This window comes from Heteronotia binoei, chromosome 3 (genome assembly GCF_032191835.1).
Source record: "Heteronotia binoei isolate CCM8104 ecotype False Entrance Well chromosome 3, APGP_CSIRO_Hbin_v1, whole genome shotgun sequence".
In the NCBI taxonomy this organism is placed as follows: domain Eukaryota; kingdom Metazoa; phylum Chordata; class Lepidosauria; order Squamata; family Gekkonidae; genus Heteronotia; species Heteronotia binoei.
In genome coordinates, this window is record NC_083225.1 from 33,503,319 (window position 1) to 33,518,361 (window position 15,043).

At 46.6% G+C, this 15,043-nt stretch overlaps 1 protein-coding gene across 1 annotated transcript; it reads left to right on the forward strand.

Moving 5' to 3' along the window:
• Positions 1 to 2,590: 2,590 nt before the first annotated feature.
• On the forward strand, positions 2,591 to 14,822 carry SLITRK6 (SLIT and NTRK like family member 6). Its single transcript, XM_060233626.1, has 2 exons — positions 2,591 to 2,695; positions 11,777 to 14,822. Exon 2 carries the CDS (start codon positions 11,787 to 11,789, stop codon positions 14,316 to 14,318), a length of 2,532 nt encoding a protein of 843 aa, XP_060089609.1. The 5' UTR covers positions 2,591 to 2,695; positions 11,777 to 11,786; the 3' UTR covers positions 14,319 to 14,822.
• Positions 14,823 to 15,043: the final 221 nt, after the last annotated feature.

Sequence of the window (15,043 nt, forward strand, 5' to 3'; positions counted from 1 at the left end):
CTCTAGTGTAGCTTGAATCCACTGTATTGCTGCATATATTTTATCTAATCTATATCCCACTCTTTCCCCGTGGGTGCAGTCTGCCTTATCTTGTCACTGTACAGTACATAACTGGGGTTCTGGCAATGAGAGCATCTATTAGCCTTAGCATTCTTTTTTTTCCTGCAAGAAATAAGAGTTCCTCAGTAAGAGTTCTTCACAGCAATTTACTGACAGATGAACACAACTACTTATACTATATCAGAGAAGATAACTGTAAGGAAAATGAAACAGCTGGTTATTGGGTAGCCTTTAAAAAAATGGCACTGATCATTCTGGGGTGTCCCACCCTTGTGCATTAAAGCAAGCTATGAACTGCACTTTTAAAAGCTTAGAAGTGCTGTGTAAACAGATAAAGGACTGTGAGGGGTTAGTTTTTTTACAGAGCTAGACAGTCTTGAGTGACAGGCTGTTCCAAGGGGTCTGATAGTTAGCATCGGCTGAACAGAGAAAGACTTCTGAACTAATTGCTGAGGAGGATTCAGTCTGACTTCAGCCTCGACTGAGAAGAATCGAGTACTGACAGATTTTGAATTCAGCCCTGACTGAAAGCAGTTTAACACAGACAGGAGAACTAGAGAAAGCTGGTAAGGAAGAGTGGGTAGGTAGACAAAGACTCCCATTCAGGTGAAAGAAAGGGGATAGAACTTCTAGTGAGAGAATTTCCCTACCCAGTCAAACAAGGAGTTAGTTTTGAAGAGATCCCTGGTCTAATACAGTTAGAAACTACCTTTAGAGACCTTTAGAGTCAGTAAAAAAACTCAAGGTGAGTACTGCTGTTTCAAGAGAAAGGGGTTGGGTACTGGAAAGATTGTAATCAGCCTTCTGGAAACCAAAAGTGTCAGAGAATACTCAAAGAAAGTAAACCGGAATGTTTTTTATGGAAACACTGGAACAAAAGACTCTCAAAATAAAGATTTAAGTCACTGTGGGGGAAAAAAAACCACTTTAGATGCTCTCATTAGCCTGAAACCTAAGAACTAAAGCATGTACTGATTTTACCTGAGTTATTTATATTAAATTACCCTTGATCTCCCCTGACCTTTTCCCTGTGTGTTGAATATAATATTTTGTTGATTTAGAATATAAAAAAAAAATAAGTGCTTTTAAAGTCATGTAAGATAAAGTATGTTCCCATTCTTTCCTTCAGGTTCCTGGGCTGAACAAACAGCCAAAATATTAGACTGTGGCAGGGTGGGACAGACATAATTCTTCAGGCAAGAAGAAAACAGACAAGTAGGGCAGCTCAGTCACAAACGGGGAAGAAAAACAGAGGGAAAATCTTGCCTCTGAGGGAGAGAAAGGGAAGGGGGCCATCATACAAGCATATTATGCTAGCATTTGGAAATCAGGCAATTAGAAGTCAAGATGATACTCTGTTTAGTACAGGATGCCAAGGGATTGCTAGAGAATACTTAGTGCACTCTGCCAGCTGACATAAAATCCCAGTATTGCTTTTGCTGCAGGACTGTGGAGGCATTCCACCACATAACACACAAGCATACATAAGCTGCTCTTTCTACTAGTTAAACAACCAACTAGAGGGCAGCATGGAAGACCCCCCTTAAGACTTTGAGCAAGCCTTTCTTTCTTTTGACAGACAATTTGTTCCAGACAGGGATGAAATCTGTGTTTTGATTTAGGGGGAAAGGGAGAGTGAGGAAAGAGACCCGCAACCTGCCTAATAAGAATGCCTGGATTTGGGGTGTGGGATGTTCGTGACACCCTTGGGATTTAAAGGCGAACAGCCTCTCAAAGGGAGAAAGACTTGAAGAATGCAGCATGCTGGATCCGGAATGGACTCGGTTATTGTGATTATGATCACTGCTAGGGGATGAAACATCGAATTGAACTTTCAACGGCTTCAGGTGTTTTGAGGTTTTGTTTTTCTCCAGGGATTTCTTTTTTTTTTTCTTTTTTAAGGAAGAGGTGAGCCAATTTGCGGCAAGAGGAGGCGGAGCCGAACCCCGCTAAGGTGGAGCCCAGCATCTTGTGTTCAAATGACACGGGCCGATTAAAGCGCGTCGACGGGGACGGGCTTAGAGGCTGAGTCCGAAGCCAAGAAGGTCTCTCGGTTTGACGCTTCCCCGCCTCGGCTGAGAGGAACTGCCGCGGACGAGCGAGGCTGGAAAGGCGGACAGAGCCCTCTTCCACTGCGAGAGAGCCATAGATCCCATTGCAAAGATCTCTCTCGATCGTTCCCAAGGAGAGTTTTGGAGCCCGGCCGAGCGGCTGCCTGCTCGCCCACCCTGCCCAAGCTCGCAAATGGTTAACGGCAACGCCGAAAGTCAGCCGAGCGGCGAAGTCTGCTGTGAATTTTAATTGAGGCGAAGGAAAGGGAGGGGGGGACCAAGCCGGGCGCAGGATGGTGTCGCGGGGCTGGCTCGCCGGCGTTGGCCCCCAGCAGCGCCCTTCCCGGTGAGACGCGTCCCCGGCTCCACCGCTTTGGGCTCGATGGGGCTGCGCTCCTTCGGGAGGCCGGATTTGTAACTTGCAAGACGGGGGGGTGGGCGGGGGGCGGGAAAAAAAAAGGGGACGAGGACGAGACAGCGGCGGCGTTTTGGCGCACGACAAGGGACGGGCTTGGAAGCCGGAGGAGCAGCTGCTGGCGAAGGGGGCCTCGCCGAGTGCGTCCGGGGGTGTAGCCGCCGTCCAGGTAAGCGGCGCTTTTTGGAGAGGGGGGGCGGCTCGGGCGAAAGAACTTCGGCGGGGCGAGAACGCCGGGCTCGTTCCAGCTCGCCTTCGCGACGGATTCCGCTGCGCCTTTACGCGCGGCGCTCTTGCAACCGGTGGGGGGTGGGGATGTATTTCCCCCCTCCCCCTTAGGTGTCAGGAAAGGGGTTTCCTCCCCGACGGTCTCCCATCCTGCAGACTTTCTTAATGACTTTGGGCAGGAGACAGCGGGGGGGGGGGACTTGCCCCCAGCTCACAGTGTTTTAGCCTCTGGCTCACACTTTTTTTGTCTCAGCTCGGGGCGGGGGGGAATGACCCCAGAGGAAACTAATGTATGCAGTAGCTGGCAACTTTAATGCCGGCAGCTCACAAAGGAGACTTTTTGCTCACGAGACTGCAGCTTAGAGGGAACACTGCTTGCCACCAGTGTTCCCTCTGAGCTGAGTTGGTGTGAGCTCGCAGTTTTTTAGACTCCGGCTCGCACATTTTTTTTTTTTTGTCTTAACTCAGGGGAAATGACCCCAGAGCAAACCAATCTATGCAGTTGGGGGGGGGGGCACTTGCCACCAGTGTTCCCTCTGAGCTGAGTTGGTGTGAGCAAGCTCACAGTTTTTTAGCCTCCGGCTCACACATGTATTATTATTATTATTTTTTTTGTCGCAGCTCAGGACAAATGGCCCCAGAGCGAACTGATTTACGCGGTAGCCGGCAACTTTCATGCCAGCAGCTCACGAAGTAGAATTTTTGCTCGCAAGACTCCACAGTGTAGAGGCAACCTAGCTTGCCCCCGGTGTTCCCCTAAGCTGAGTCGGTGTGAGCTAGCTCGCAGTTTTTTAGCCTCCGGCTCGCTCCTTTTAGTCTCGTCTCAGGGGGAAAAAAAAAAAAAAACTGACCCCAGAGCAAACTCGTGGATGCCGGAGCTCACCACTTTCATGCCAGTAGCTCCCGAAGTAGGATTTTGGCTCACAAGATCCCCCAGCTTAGAGGGAGCTTTGCTTGAATAGGAGGGGGAGGGGGAGAGGCTCGTGGGAATGGCACCTGGGACTTGCAAAAGTGGTAGGGGGGAGTGGGGGGGGGGATCTTTTGTTGTCCCTAATTGCTTTGAAATCTGACCAAAGGAGGCTCCGCAGGCTTCCTTTTCGGACTTGGAGGCTGCGTCGGAATATCCTTTCTCACCCGGGTGCCTAAACTTGGAAAGGAAACCCGAGTGCTGTTGGCTTGGAAAGGGTGTGTGTGTGGGTGTTGGTGGTGTTGTTGAACTCCGAGGTAATCGTTGCCAATCGGAGGCAAAGAAACTTTTCGCCTGGAGGCTGCTCGGGAGTTTGCTACTCTTTGGAAGAGCGACGCGTTTGGACGGCTTGTTCCTTCTCATAGCTGCACCATCGCCCCTTCTCCCGAAGCGTGCACGAGGTGGGAACGTTTCTGGAGGGCACCTCTTCCAAACTTGATTCGAGGAATAGGCAGTCAGCGAAGTCAAGAAATGCAGAAAAAGAGAATGGGCATTTCTAAAGGAGAGATGCCAGCAACCGGTGGGGTTCCGAAAATTAGAATCTTGAAGGGCTCATTTAAAATATTGCCGAATTAATCGTGTCTGTAACATGACATTAGCTCCAGAGAGCCACCTCTGGGAGGATACACATTTTTTTTATTTGAGCAAATGTAACTTGAACATCAGCATCTCCTGACCAGTCTTCCCTCTAAGTTGTGTGAGCGAGCTCTGGCTCACACATTTTTGTCTTCGCTCAGGAAAAAATGGCTCCAGAAACTAATTTCTTTGCAGTAGCTCACAACTTTAATGCCGGCAGCTCACGAAGTAGAATTTTTGCTCTGAAGACTCCACAGCTTAGAGGGGAGTATTGCTCCAGACGGTGGTGTCTCTAGTGGCCGTTGGAGAAGGGAGACAACATTAGGGATCCAAAAAGCTAGGATTCTGGTCTTCTATGCTTCCGTTGAAGCTTCCGGCATCCTTCTGCAGAGAAAAGGGGGAATTGGATGTGCATGGCTCATTGCAGTACATCCCGCAAAAAGTATGACAGTGATTAAAATGAAAATGCTTTCCAGTTGGCTGCAAAGGCTTTTGAACTTTCCCATTGGAGAGGAGAAAAGGCTGGGCTTTCATCTTCCAAAAAGCTCACATTCGCCTCCCTCCGGCTCCCTCCACGTCTGTATGGTAATGTGTCCTTCGGTGCAACCCTGCACTTTGAAAACGAGTGCATGTTGATTTACTTCTTCTAATTGTGCCCAAGGACATCATAACAAGTAGCTGGGGAGTGCTGTGTTTGCTTATGAGAAGAGCCATTAAGGAAAGATAAAAGTTGAATTTAACGATCCGGTTCTTTCTTCGCACACTGCAGTTTTATCCTTCCACCCCCCCACCCCGCCCCTCCACCTTAGGTGATCAAAAATAAAATCTTGGGCATTAAAAGTAAACACGTTCTGCTTTAAGGGCTGGTGTTTCCACCACCGTTTGTCTAAATGCCTTGGAATCACAGAGCTGCATGCTGGTTCTTGCCCAGAGATTTGCCATAGAAAGATATGCCAGTTAAGATAACCAGCGAGGGATTATAACAATGTAAGCGGCTTGTGGATCCCCCCTTCACCCCCTAGTGACCCTGTCATGTTATCCAAAAGTTGCAAGTCCTCCCCACTTGCAGGGCCATTTCAATTACAAGTCAGCCAAGGTGCTTGGTTTTAAAGCAGTTGTGGCGTTGCTTGACGTCCACATTCTCAGGCCAAATGTCAGTGGACTAGAGCTGATCCCGATGATGAATGGTGGTTTTCTACTAAAATCAGACTCGCTACCTACAGAGCAATAGCTCCATCCATCCGTGCTCGTTCAGAAGTAAAGCAGTGAGCTCAACAGAACTCACACCCGGTTAAGTGTGCAGGGCTGCAGCATAGCTGTGTGCAGACTCGTGTTTTGCAGTGCAGCGATGTTCTTTGCTGTATCAGGATACTTGTGTCTGAAAATTTCAGGAGAATGGGTTGTAAAGTCTTTAAAAGGCGCGAAGGGGAGCCAAACGAAAACCATGCATGATACCAGCACACATGGTGCTAATTCTGGAATCCTGCACAGATGTTTTGAGAAACAAACAAACAAAAATTAACCTTGCACCTTTCTGGTTGATTGCATGTCAAACCGAGATGGCAGCCCTTTAACCAGTTCCAAATGACTCAGTCCATTGACTTCAGGAGTCCCACTCCCAAGGAACAGGACTGAGAGTTGTAGCCTTATAACAGGGGTGGCCAAACTTGCTTTATGTAAGAGCCACATTGAATAAATGTGAGATGACCAAGAGCTGCAAGACATGAACATCGGATATTTGAGGAAGGAAGGAAAATAGATGGAGGAGGAAGGAGGGTGGGAGAGGTAGAAAGAAAGCAACTTTAACTTTAAATGCTGGCTTGGCTTTGAGAAGTGATTTAAAGAGGCAAATGCCTTTTCCAAGCCAGTCAACATGGCAGTGGGGGCTTCAAGAGCCACACAATACATGTGGAAGAGCCACATGTGGCTCCCGAGCCACAGTTTGGCCACCCCTGCCATATAAGAAAGGGGCAACATCAGGGGAAAAAAAAACCCTGTGCCTCCATGAAATATGTTTTGAATCCTCCTCCTCCACAGTGGGGGATTCTTCTTTAGAAAATGCAGAGCTGTTGACTTTGTTAATAAATTGCAAACAGACAGTGGCTTCATGAGAAATAGAGGGGGATACTCAACCGCGACATAACAGACACACATAAGCGCGGGATTTCTAACCATATTGAAAACTATACAGAAGACACACCTTGATTATAGCTGCTAATTGGACTCTGGTATCTGAAGAAGTGAGCAGCGACTCATGAAAGCGCATATCCTGCCACAAATTTTGTTAGTCTTTAAGGTGCTGGTGGACGCTTGGTCTTTTCTACTGCACAGCTACTCATCTTGATCTATTTTTATAGGACTCATTGCTCACCAGAGCTCATTGCTGAGACCAGGTTGCTTTAAAGAGAATGCATGTTTTTAATTATATTGACAATATTAGTCATAAAAATTGCTTGATGCTGTATTGGTCTGGGGATGGAGTGACCACGGTGGCTAAAAATGCCTAAGAGGTCCAAAATTAATATCCTTTACATAGCGCCTGCCTAATTCATTTATTTACCTTATGTTACCTTCTTTCCATTCTTACTGGCCTGGATGTGCCTACAATTTATACACCTATGCAAAGCATTGGAGAAGACATTAATAAAATAAGATATGAGCATAGAGAATAGATATCCAGGATAGACAAAGTGTCTGTTGCGTGCCAAAATATTTGTGCTTACTAGGTGAGTGATTTAAAATATTTGGGGAACTGGATTATACAAGAGCAAGATTCAGGTAGAGTGGGACCTTAAAGGCCAACAGGATTTCCATGGTGTAAACTTTCAAGCCACCTGAAAGCTTATACCCTGGAAATCTTCTTGGTCTTTAAGCTCCCAGTGCACTTGGAGAGCCAGTTTGGTGTAATGGTTGTGTGCGGACTCTTATCTGGGAGAACTGGGTTTAAATCCCCACTCCTCCACTTACAGCTGCTGGAATGGCCTTGGGTTAGCCATAGCTATCTCAGGAGTTGTCCATGAAAGGGCAGCTGCTTTGAGAGCCCTCTCAGCCCCACCCACCTTACAAGGTGTCTGTTGTGGGGGGAGAAGATATAGGAGTTGTAAGCTGCTCTGAGTCTCTGTTTCAGAGAGAAGGGCGGGGTATAAATCTGCTGTCTTCTTTTTCTTCTTGAACATAAGAAAATAGGAGAAGCAATGTTGGATCAGGTCAATGGCCCATCCAGTCCAACACTCTGTGTCACATAGTGAATTTTAATGTGAATTTTAATGTGAATTTTTAATGTGAATTTTAATGTGAATTTAATGTTTTTATTACTATTGTTTACCTGAAATGCTGTTAGCCGCCCTGAGCCTGCTTCGGCGGGGAGGGCGGGATATAAATAAAATTTTACATTACATTACATTACATAGTGGCCCATTAAAACAGATGCCATCAGGAGGTTCATCAGTGGGGCCAGGACAGTAGAAGACCTCCCACTGTTGCTCCCCCAGCCCCAAGCACTAAGAATACAGAGCATCATTTGCCCCAGACAGAGAGTTCCAACAATATGCTGTGGCTAATAGCCACTGATGGACCTCTGCTCCATATGCTTATCCAATCCCTTCTTGAAGTTGGCTATGCTTGTAGCCACCACCACTTCCTGTGGCAGTGAATTCCATGTGCTAATCACCCTTTGGGTGAAGAAGTACTTTCTTTTATCTGTTCTAACCCGACTGCTCAGCCATTTCATTGAGTGCCCGTGAGTTCGTGTATTGTGAGAAAGGGAGAAAAGCACTTCTTTCTCTACCTTCTCTATCCCATGCATAATCATGGGACCTCTCTATTCTACTTCAGACCAGCAGAGCTGCCCACTTGAAATTATCTCCATGGATCGTACAAGAATCCATACCTGCAGCCCAAAAGAGCAGACACTCTTCCCATGCTCAGGAGATTGGCACACTCAGGGCCAGCCCTAGACTGTCTGAAACCCTAGGCAAGGCTAACTTCTGGCACCTCCCCTTCACTGATAATGTCACCATTATCACCTAGGCAAGGCTAACTTCTGGCACCTGCCCTGCACTGATAATGTCACCATTATCACCTAGGCAAGGCTAACTTCTGGCACCTGCCCTGCACTGATAATGTCACCAAGTCACTTGGGGGGGGGTGCACAATTCATCACCCCCCAGAAGGCTGGAGCCCTTGGCAACCACCTAGTTTGCCTAGTGGCAGGGCAGCTCTGGGCACACTGTACAAGAACAGGTCCCTCCTGCCCACTGGTGCGAGGGGTGGGGCAGGGTTTCTAGCTCCATGTTGAGAAATCCTGGAGATTTCAGAGGATAGAGCCTGGGGTGGTTGCCAGGTCTCTCCTGCCCACTGGTGGTGTGTGTGTGTGTGGGGGGAGGGGTTGGGTTTCTAGCTCCATGTTGAGAAATCCTGGAGATTTCAGAGGATAGAGCCTGGGGTGGTTGTCAGGTCTCTCCTGCCCACTGGTGGTGTGTGTGTGGGGGGGTTGGGTTTCTAGCTCCATGTGGAGAAATCCTGGAGATTTCAGAGGATAGAGCCTGGGGTGGTTGCCAGGTCTCTCCTGCCCACTGGTGGGGTGTGTGTGTGGGGTTGGGTTTCTAGCTCCACGTGGAGAAATCCTGGAGATTTCAGAGGATAGAGCTTGGGGTGGTTGCCAGGTCTCTCCTGCCCACTAGTGGGGTGTGTGTGGGGTTGGGTTTCTAGCTCCATGTGGAGAAATCCTGGAGATTTCAGGGGGTGGAGCCTGGGGGTGTCAGGAGTCTCAGTGGGGTACAATGCCACAGAGTCCATCTTCTAAACCATTAATTTCCTCCAGGGAAATTTATCTCTATAGTCTGGAGATTAGCTATAATTCTGGAGGATCCTGCAATCCCACCTAGAGGCTGGCATCCTTACCAGAAATGGGTGAGAAGAGCTAGTTGTTCACCAACGAGGTACCTTGCAGTGGGGCATATATGTCACCAGCTGCCCCATTTTTGTCGAAACATTTGGAGGGACAGTGGCTCAGTGGTAGAGCATCTGCTTGGTAAGCAGAAGGTCCCAAGTTCAATCCCCAGCATCTCCAACTAAAAAAGAAAAAAAGGGTCCAGGCAAATAGGCATGAAAAATCTTAGCTTGAGACCCTGGAGAGCCGCTGCCAGTCTGAGTAGACAAGACTGACTTTGATGGACTGAGGGTCTGATTCAGTATAAGGCAGCTTCATCTGACAGAGAACACCATTCCAGGCCCTGTCCGATGTGACTTGCTGAGCACCACAGCTGCTGCAGTATGTGTCCTCCTCGTGCTGTTCCAGAAATGTCAGATATCTGAGATCGCATGGGAGGAATTCACAGGGCATCTCCTTCTTGCATCAGCATTGTTACTTCTCAGAACTGGAACAATCAATGCAGACATAGACGGGTGCCACGTTATTGGGCTCCTCCTCCATAGGCTGCGCTTCTGACACTACTGGCATACGGACAGTGGTTCCTGTGCTCTGAAAGGTCATATTAAGATGGGAGTCATGGGACACTTCTAGGTTTATCAGTAGCACGGTAGAACAGCAGCTAAACCCAGATCAATGCATTCTCAGTAGGTGCTTTGTTGTGAATCTCTGCTGAGGTGACAGCATGCCCCCCCCCCCCCACAAAAGACATCACAAGAATTCCAGCTAGACCCAGACCACTGTTCCCTCTAAGAAGAAGAAAAAGAAAATTGCAGATTTATATCCCACCCTTCTCTCTGAATCAGACTCAGAGCGGCTTACAATCTCCTATATCTTCTCCCCCCACAACAGTCACTCTGTGAGGTGGGTGTGGCTGAGAGGGCTCTCACAGCAGCTGCCCTTTCAAGGACAACTCCTGCAAGAGCCATGGCTAACGCAAAGCCATTTCAGCAAGTGCAAGTAGAGAAGTGGGGAATGAAACCCGGTTCTCCCAGATAAGAGTCCACACACTTAACCACTACAAACTGGCTTTCTCTAAACTAAGTTAGTGTAAGCTAGCTCACAGGTTTTTGGCCTCCAGTTCACACATTTTTGTCTTGGCTCAGGAGAAATGGCCCCAGAGCAAGCTAATTTATGCAGTAGCTCACAGCTTTAATGCCAGTAGCTCACAAAGTAGAATTTTTGCTCACAAGACTCCACAACTTAGAACAGGGGTGTTGAACTCATTTGTTAGGAGAGCCGAATTTGACATAAATGAGATCTTGTTGGGCTGGGCCATGTGCATCATAAAATGTAATGCCAGGTAACGGAGATATAAACTTTATAAAGGACACAGACACACAAATATTTTTTTAAAAAGCTTAAAATAAAACATGCTTAAAACATTAGCGCTTGTTAGCTTGAAAGGTGCTTTCTTTGTATCTTTCCCAATGGTGGGAACTGAGCAAAGGAAGCTCTGACTCTTTCCTTCCTTCCCCAGGGGACCAGGAGGGAGAGGAGTCTCAACCAATTGAAGGAAGAGAGGCTTGGCTCAGTAGCTCTGCTGTGCAATTGAAAGAGCCTCGGAAAGCAAGCAATTGCTCTCCAAGGAAGGAGCCTCAACGAATGGATAAAACAGAGGCTTTGCTCTGAAGCTCCTGTGCAATTGAGCAAGCCTGGCAAAGCAAACTGTGATGCAGAAGGAAGAAAGAGAGGCAGAAGGAAGCAGATGTTAGCCAGTTGCTCAGCGGCCTGATAGGAGCCCTCCGGGGGCCTGATTTAGCCCCTGGGCCTTGTGTTTGACACCCCTGGCTTAGAGGGAATATTGATCCAGACCTATATGCAGAAACATTTTTTTCCCCTTCTAATTTTCCTTCGTTCTGTATCCCACCGATATTACTTCCCTACTCAACTGCTATTATTTGGGGGGGGGGGAATCCAACCGTTTAATCATCAAAAATGTCAGCATTGCCTTTGATGTTCTTTGGTACTTCCACATATGTTTTTTTGGAACTTTCATTCACATATGTTTCTGGCACTGAAAAATGCAAATCAGGTTTATGTAGTCCATGCTGGTAGTCTCTCTCAGATGCCTTTGTTTTTAGAGCCTCAGTTATGATAAATGCCAAAGAAAACTCTAGGATTTCAAAGAACAAAAATGACCAGTTTACGAAGCCTGGGGCAACATTGTCTTTACTCTCCTGCAACTGGGACAGTCACACAGTCTGTAGGGAAAAATTATGGTAGCACCCAGGAAGGATAGTTTCTTCTATCTCTTGCTTAAAATGTGAGTCTGGGTTGCCATTGCAGCAGAGGAGAACGGCTACTCAGCATGGAAACAACACAGTGATGTCCCAGAACCCCTTGGCTCTCATGGGCTAGACATCTTTCTTTTGGAGACAGGACGCTCTGCACAGAGCAGTCATTGACCACTTCTTCCATAGAGAATGATGTAACGTAGTGATTATGAGATGTTCTTCAGTACCTGGCTTGGATATGGAAGCATACTGTTGTGGGTTTTCTTGTCTCGGCATTGAGATGATGATTTTGTTTAAAATTGTATTTTTCAGAAGCTGCTGGATGACCATGAAGCTCTGGATCATTGTGTTCTGTTTGACGGGAATCGCCTGCGACACATTACAATCCGAACTGGCTTTCCCTTCAGCCATTGGCTCTTGTGAGATGTTGTGTTCGTGTGAGGAAAAGGATGGCATCTTTATAATAAACTGTGAAGAACGAGGCATCAAGGAGTTATCTCAAGTACACATTCCACCATCCCGGCCTTTCCACCTTAGTCTTCTGAACAATGGCTTGACCATGTTACACGTGAATGATTTCTCCAGCTTTAGCAACGCCCTCTCGCTCCACCTTGGATTTAACAATATTGTAGACATTGAACCTGGAGCATTTAATGGGCTGAGCCACCTTAAGCAACTTCACATCAATCACAACTCTATAGAGATACTGAAAGAGGATACGTTTCATGGACTGGAAAACTTGGAATTCTTGCAGGCAGACAACAATTTTATCACAATCATTGAACCGAGTGCCTTCAGCAAGCTCAACCGGCTTAAGGTGCTCATTTTAAATGATAATGCCATTGAGTTTCTTCCACCAAACATCTTCCGCTTTGTGCCATTAACACACCTGGATCTTCGGGGGAACCAGCTGCAGACTGTGCCCTATGTTGGTTTCTTAGAACATATTGGTAGGATTCTAGACCTTCAGCTGGAAGACAACAAATGGGTCTGCAATTGCGACCTACTCGAGTTGAAGGTTTGGTTAGAAAACATGCCTCCCCAGTCCATCATAGGGGACGTTGTGTGCCACAGCCCCCCCATTCTGAAAGGTTACATTTTAAGCAGATTAAAAAAGGAATCGCTTTGCCCCACCCACCCAACGAATGACCTTGACTCTCCTTCAGGCTCGTTGCCCTTGGTGGTTACCACCTCAGTCAGTGATAGTCAATTCTCAACCAAGGTAATACCTATTCTCAAAGCTCCCACGAAGGAATCCAGCATAATCCTTCCTGTCACAAAGCCAGCCACTCTGCTGCCGGGGATCTACTGCCCTGTCCCCTGTCAGTGTACCAGCCACATCCTTGCAGGGATTTTAATGCAATGTCAAGAACAAAACATTGAAAGCTTGTCAGATTTAGGACCTCCTCCTCCAAATCCCAAAAAACTTATTCTCTTAGGGAATATTATCCAGACCTTACTAAAATCGGACCTTGTGGAGTATGGGAGTCTAGAAATTCTTCATTTGGGAAACAACCGGCTTGAAATCCTAGAAGAAGGCTCCTTCCTAAATCTCACAAAGCTGCAAAAACTGTATCTCAATGGCAATCATCTCACAAAGCTCAACCGCAATTTGTTTTTGGGCCTGCAGCGACTTGAGTATTTGTATCTTGAGTACAATGCCATTAAGGAGATTTCACCGGGGACATTTAATCCAATGCCTAAACTGAAGGTCCTCTGTTTAAACAATAACCTTCTTCAGACTTTGCCACCCCATATTTTTTCTGGAGTTCCTCTAACAAGGCTAAATCTGAAAAACAACCAATTTGCACATTTGCCCATAGGAAATGTCTTGGATGATCTGGATCTCTTGGTACAAATTGAGCTGGAAGACAACCCGTGGGATTGTACTTGCAACTCGGTTGGGTTACAACAGTGGATACAAAAGCTGAACAAAAACACAATGACGGGTGAAATTTTCTGTATGTCTCCAAGGCATCTTGTGAAAAAGGAACTTAGATCTCTGAGCAGTGATGACTTATGTCCTGACTTAATAAACAACCCGGCCCTCCCAACTCATGCTAGTTTCATCATTGTTACAACGGCATCAACCACCACCAACACAGCAGGCATGATTCTGAGATCGCTAACAGATGCTGTCCCTCTCTCGGTTTTAATCCTGGGGCTCTTTGTGGTGTTGATAACCATCATTTTCTGCGCAGCAGGCATCATCGTTCTTGTTTTACACCGGCGGAGAAGGCACAAAAAGAAGCAAGCGGATGAGCAGATGCGGGACAACAGTCCTGTACAGCTTCAGTACAGCATGTACGGCCACAAGACTACCCACCACACCAGTGAGCGCCCAGCCACGACTTTATACGAACAGCGTATGATCAGCCCCATGGTTCAAGTTTATCGAAGTCCATCCTTCAGCCCCAAATGTGCAGATCATCGTAAGGAGGAGAGGAGCGAGAAGGACATGAACAATTCTAAACACCTCCGCAGGGGGCTCTTAGAAAGGGAGCACTCCTCCCCCCTGACAGGATCAAATGTCAAATACAAAGCTACGGACCAATCACCCGAGTTCCTTTCTTTCCAGGATGCGAGCACTTTGTACAGGAACATTCTGGAAAAGGAAAGAGAATTTCAGCAACTCGGGATAACGGAATATCTACGGAAAAACATAGCCCAGCTACACCCTGATATGGAAGTACGTTACCCGGGAGCTCACGAAGAGCTCAAACTAATGGAGACACTCATGTACTCTAGGCCCAGAAAGGTTTTGCTAGAACAGACTAAAAACGAGTATTTTGAGCTCAAAGCCAACCTGCATGCCGAACCTGATTACCTGGAGGTTTTGGAACAGCAAACATAAAAAAAAAAAAAACTTTGGAGGGGGGATTAAAGTATAAACTCTTAATTCTATCTTAAATTGGAACTGTGTAAATAAAAGTGCCTTATCATAATGTGTCACCAATCAGAACTCTAAGCACAGCAGTAATCCTAGTGGAAATAATAAAAAAAAGAAACTCTCAGGGATAACTGTGTGAAGCCATGGGAAAGGTTGCAGGCAAAACGTCTCTCCCCCACGTTAAATGTGAACTTTGTGTTACTGGACATTGAGAAGTATAGGCTGCCATAGTGTTCTAGGACTTGCATGGCGGTCTTTCATTAGGTCCCACAAAACAAAGATAAAGCATTGCTTCCTTCTATTCCCTTCTTTCTTCATTCAACTGCACAACGCTCTATGCACCTGTTTACTTAGTTATACAAGGTTAATGTACATTGGGTCAGGAATTAGTCCACATTTATGAATATTGTCTACAGATGCTACATGACATTCCCACATCCTAAATAAAAGAGAACCTATATGTTTTTTTTTTAAAGATTTGTTTGCATCTGGGGTTTACCAATATTCAAGCATCTTGTCTCTGGAAGATCATGGTGTCAGAAAATCCTGTTAGAAGAACACATATGTTTGGGGGAGGGGAGAGGTGTATCCACATTTTACCCAGAAATTTTAAAAGACATAAACAAAACCTTTCCCTCTCTGGCGATTTCAGTCACATTTTGGACAATCTTTTGATATAATGCTGCTAT

Coding starts and splice junctions, on each gene's coding strand:
- SLITRK6 (XM_060233626.1), top strand. CDS start 11,787: ATGACCATGAAGCTCTGGATCATTGTGTTCTGTTTGACGGGAATCGCC.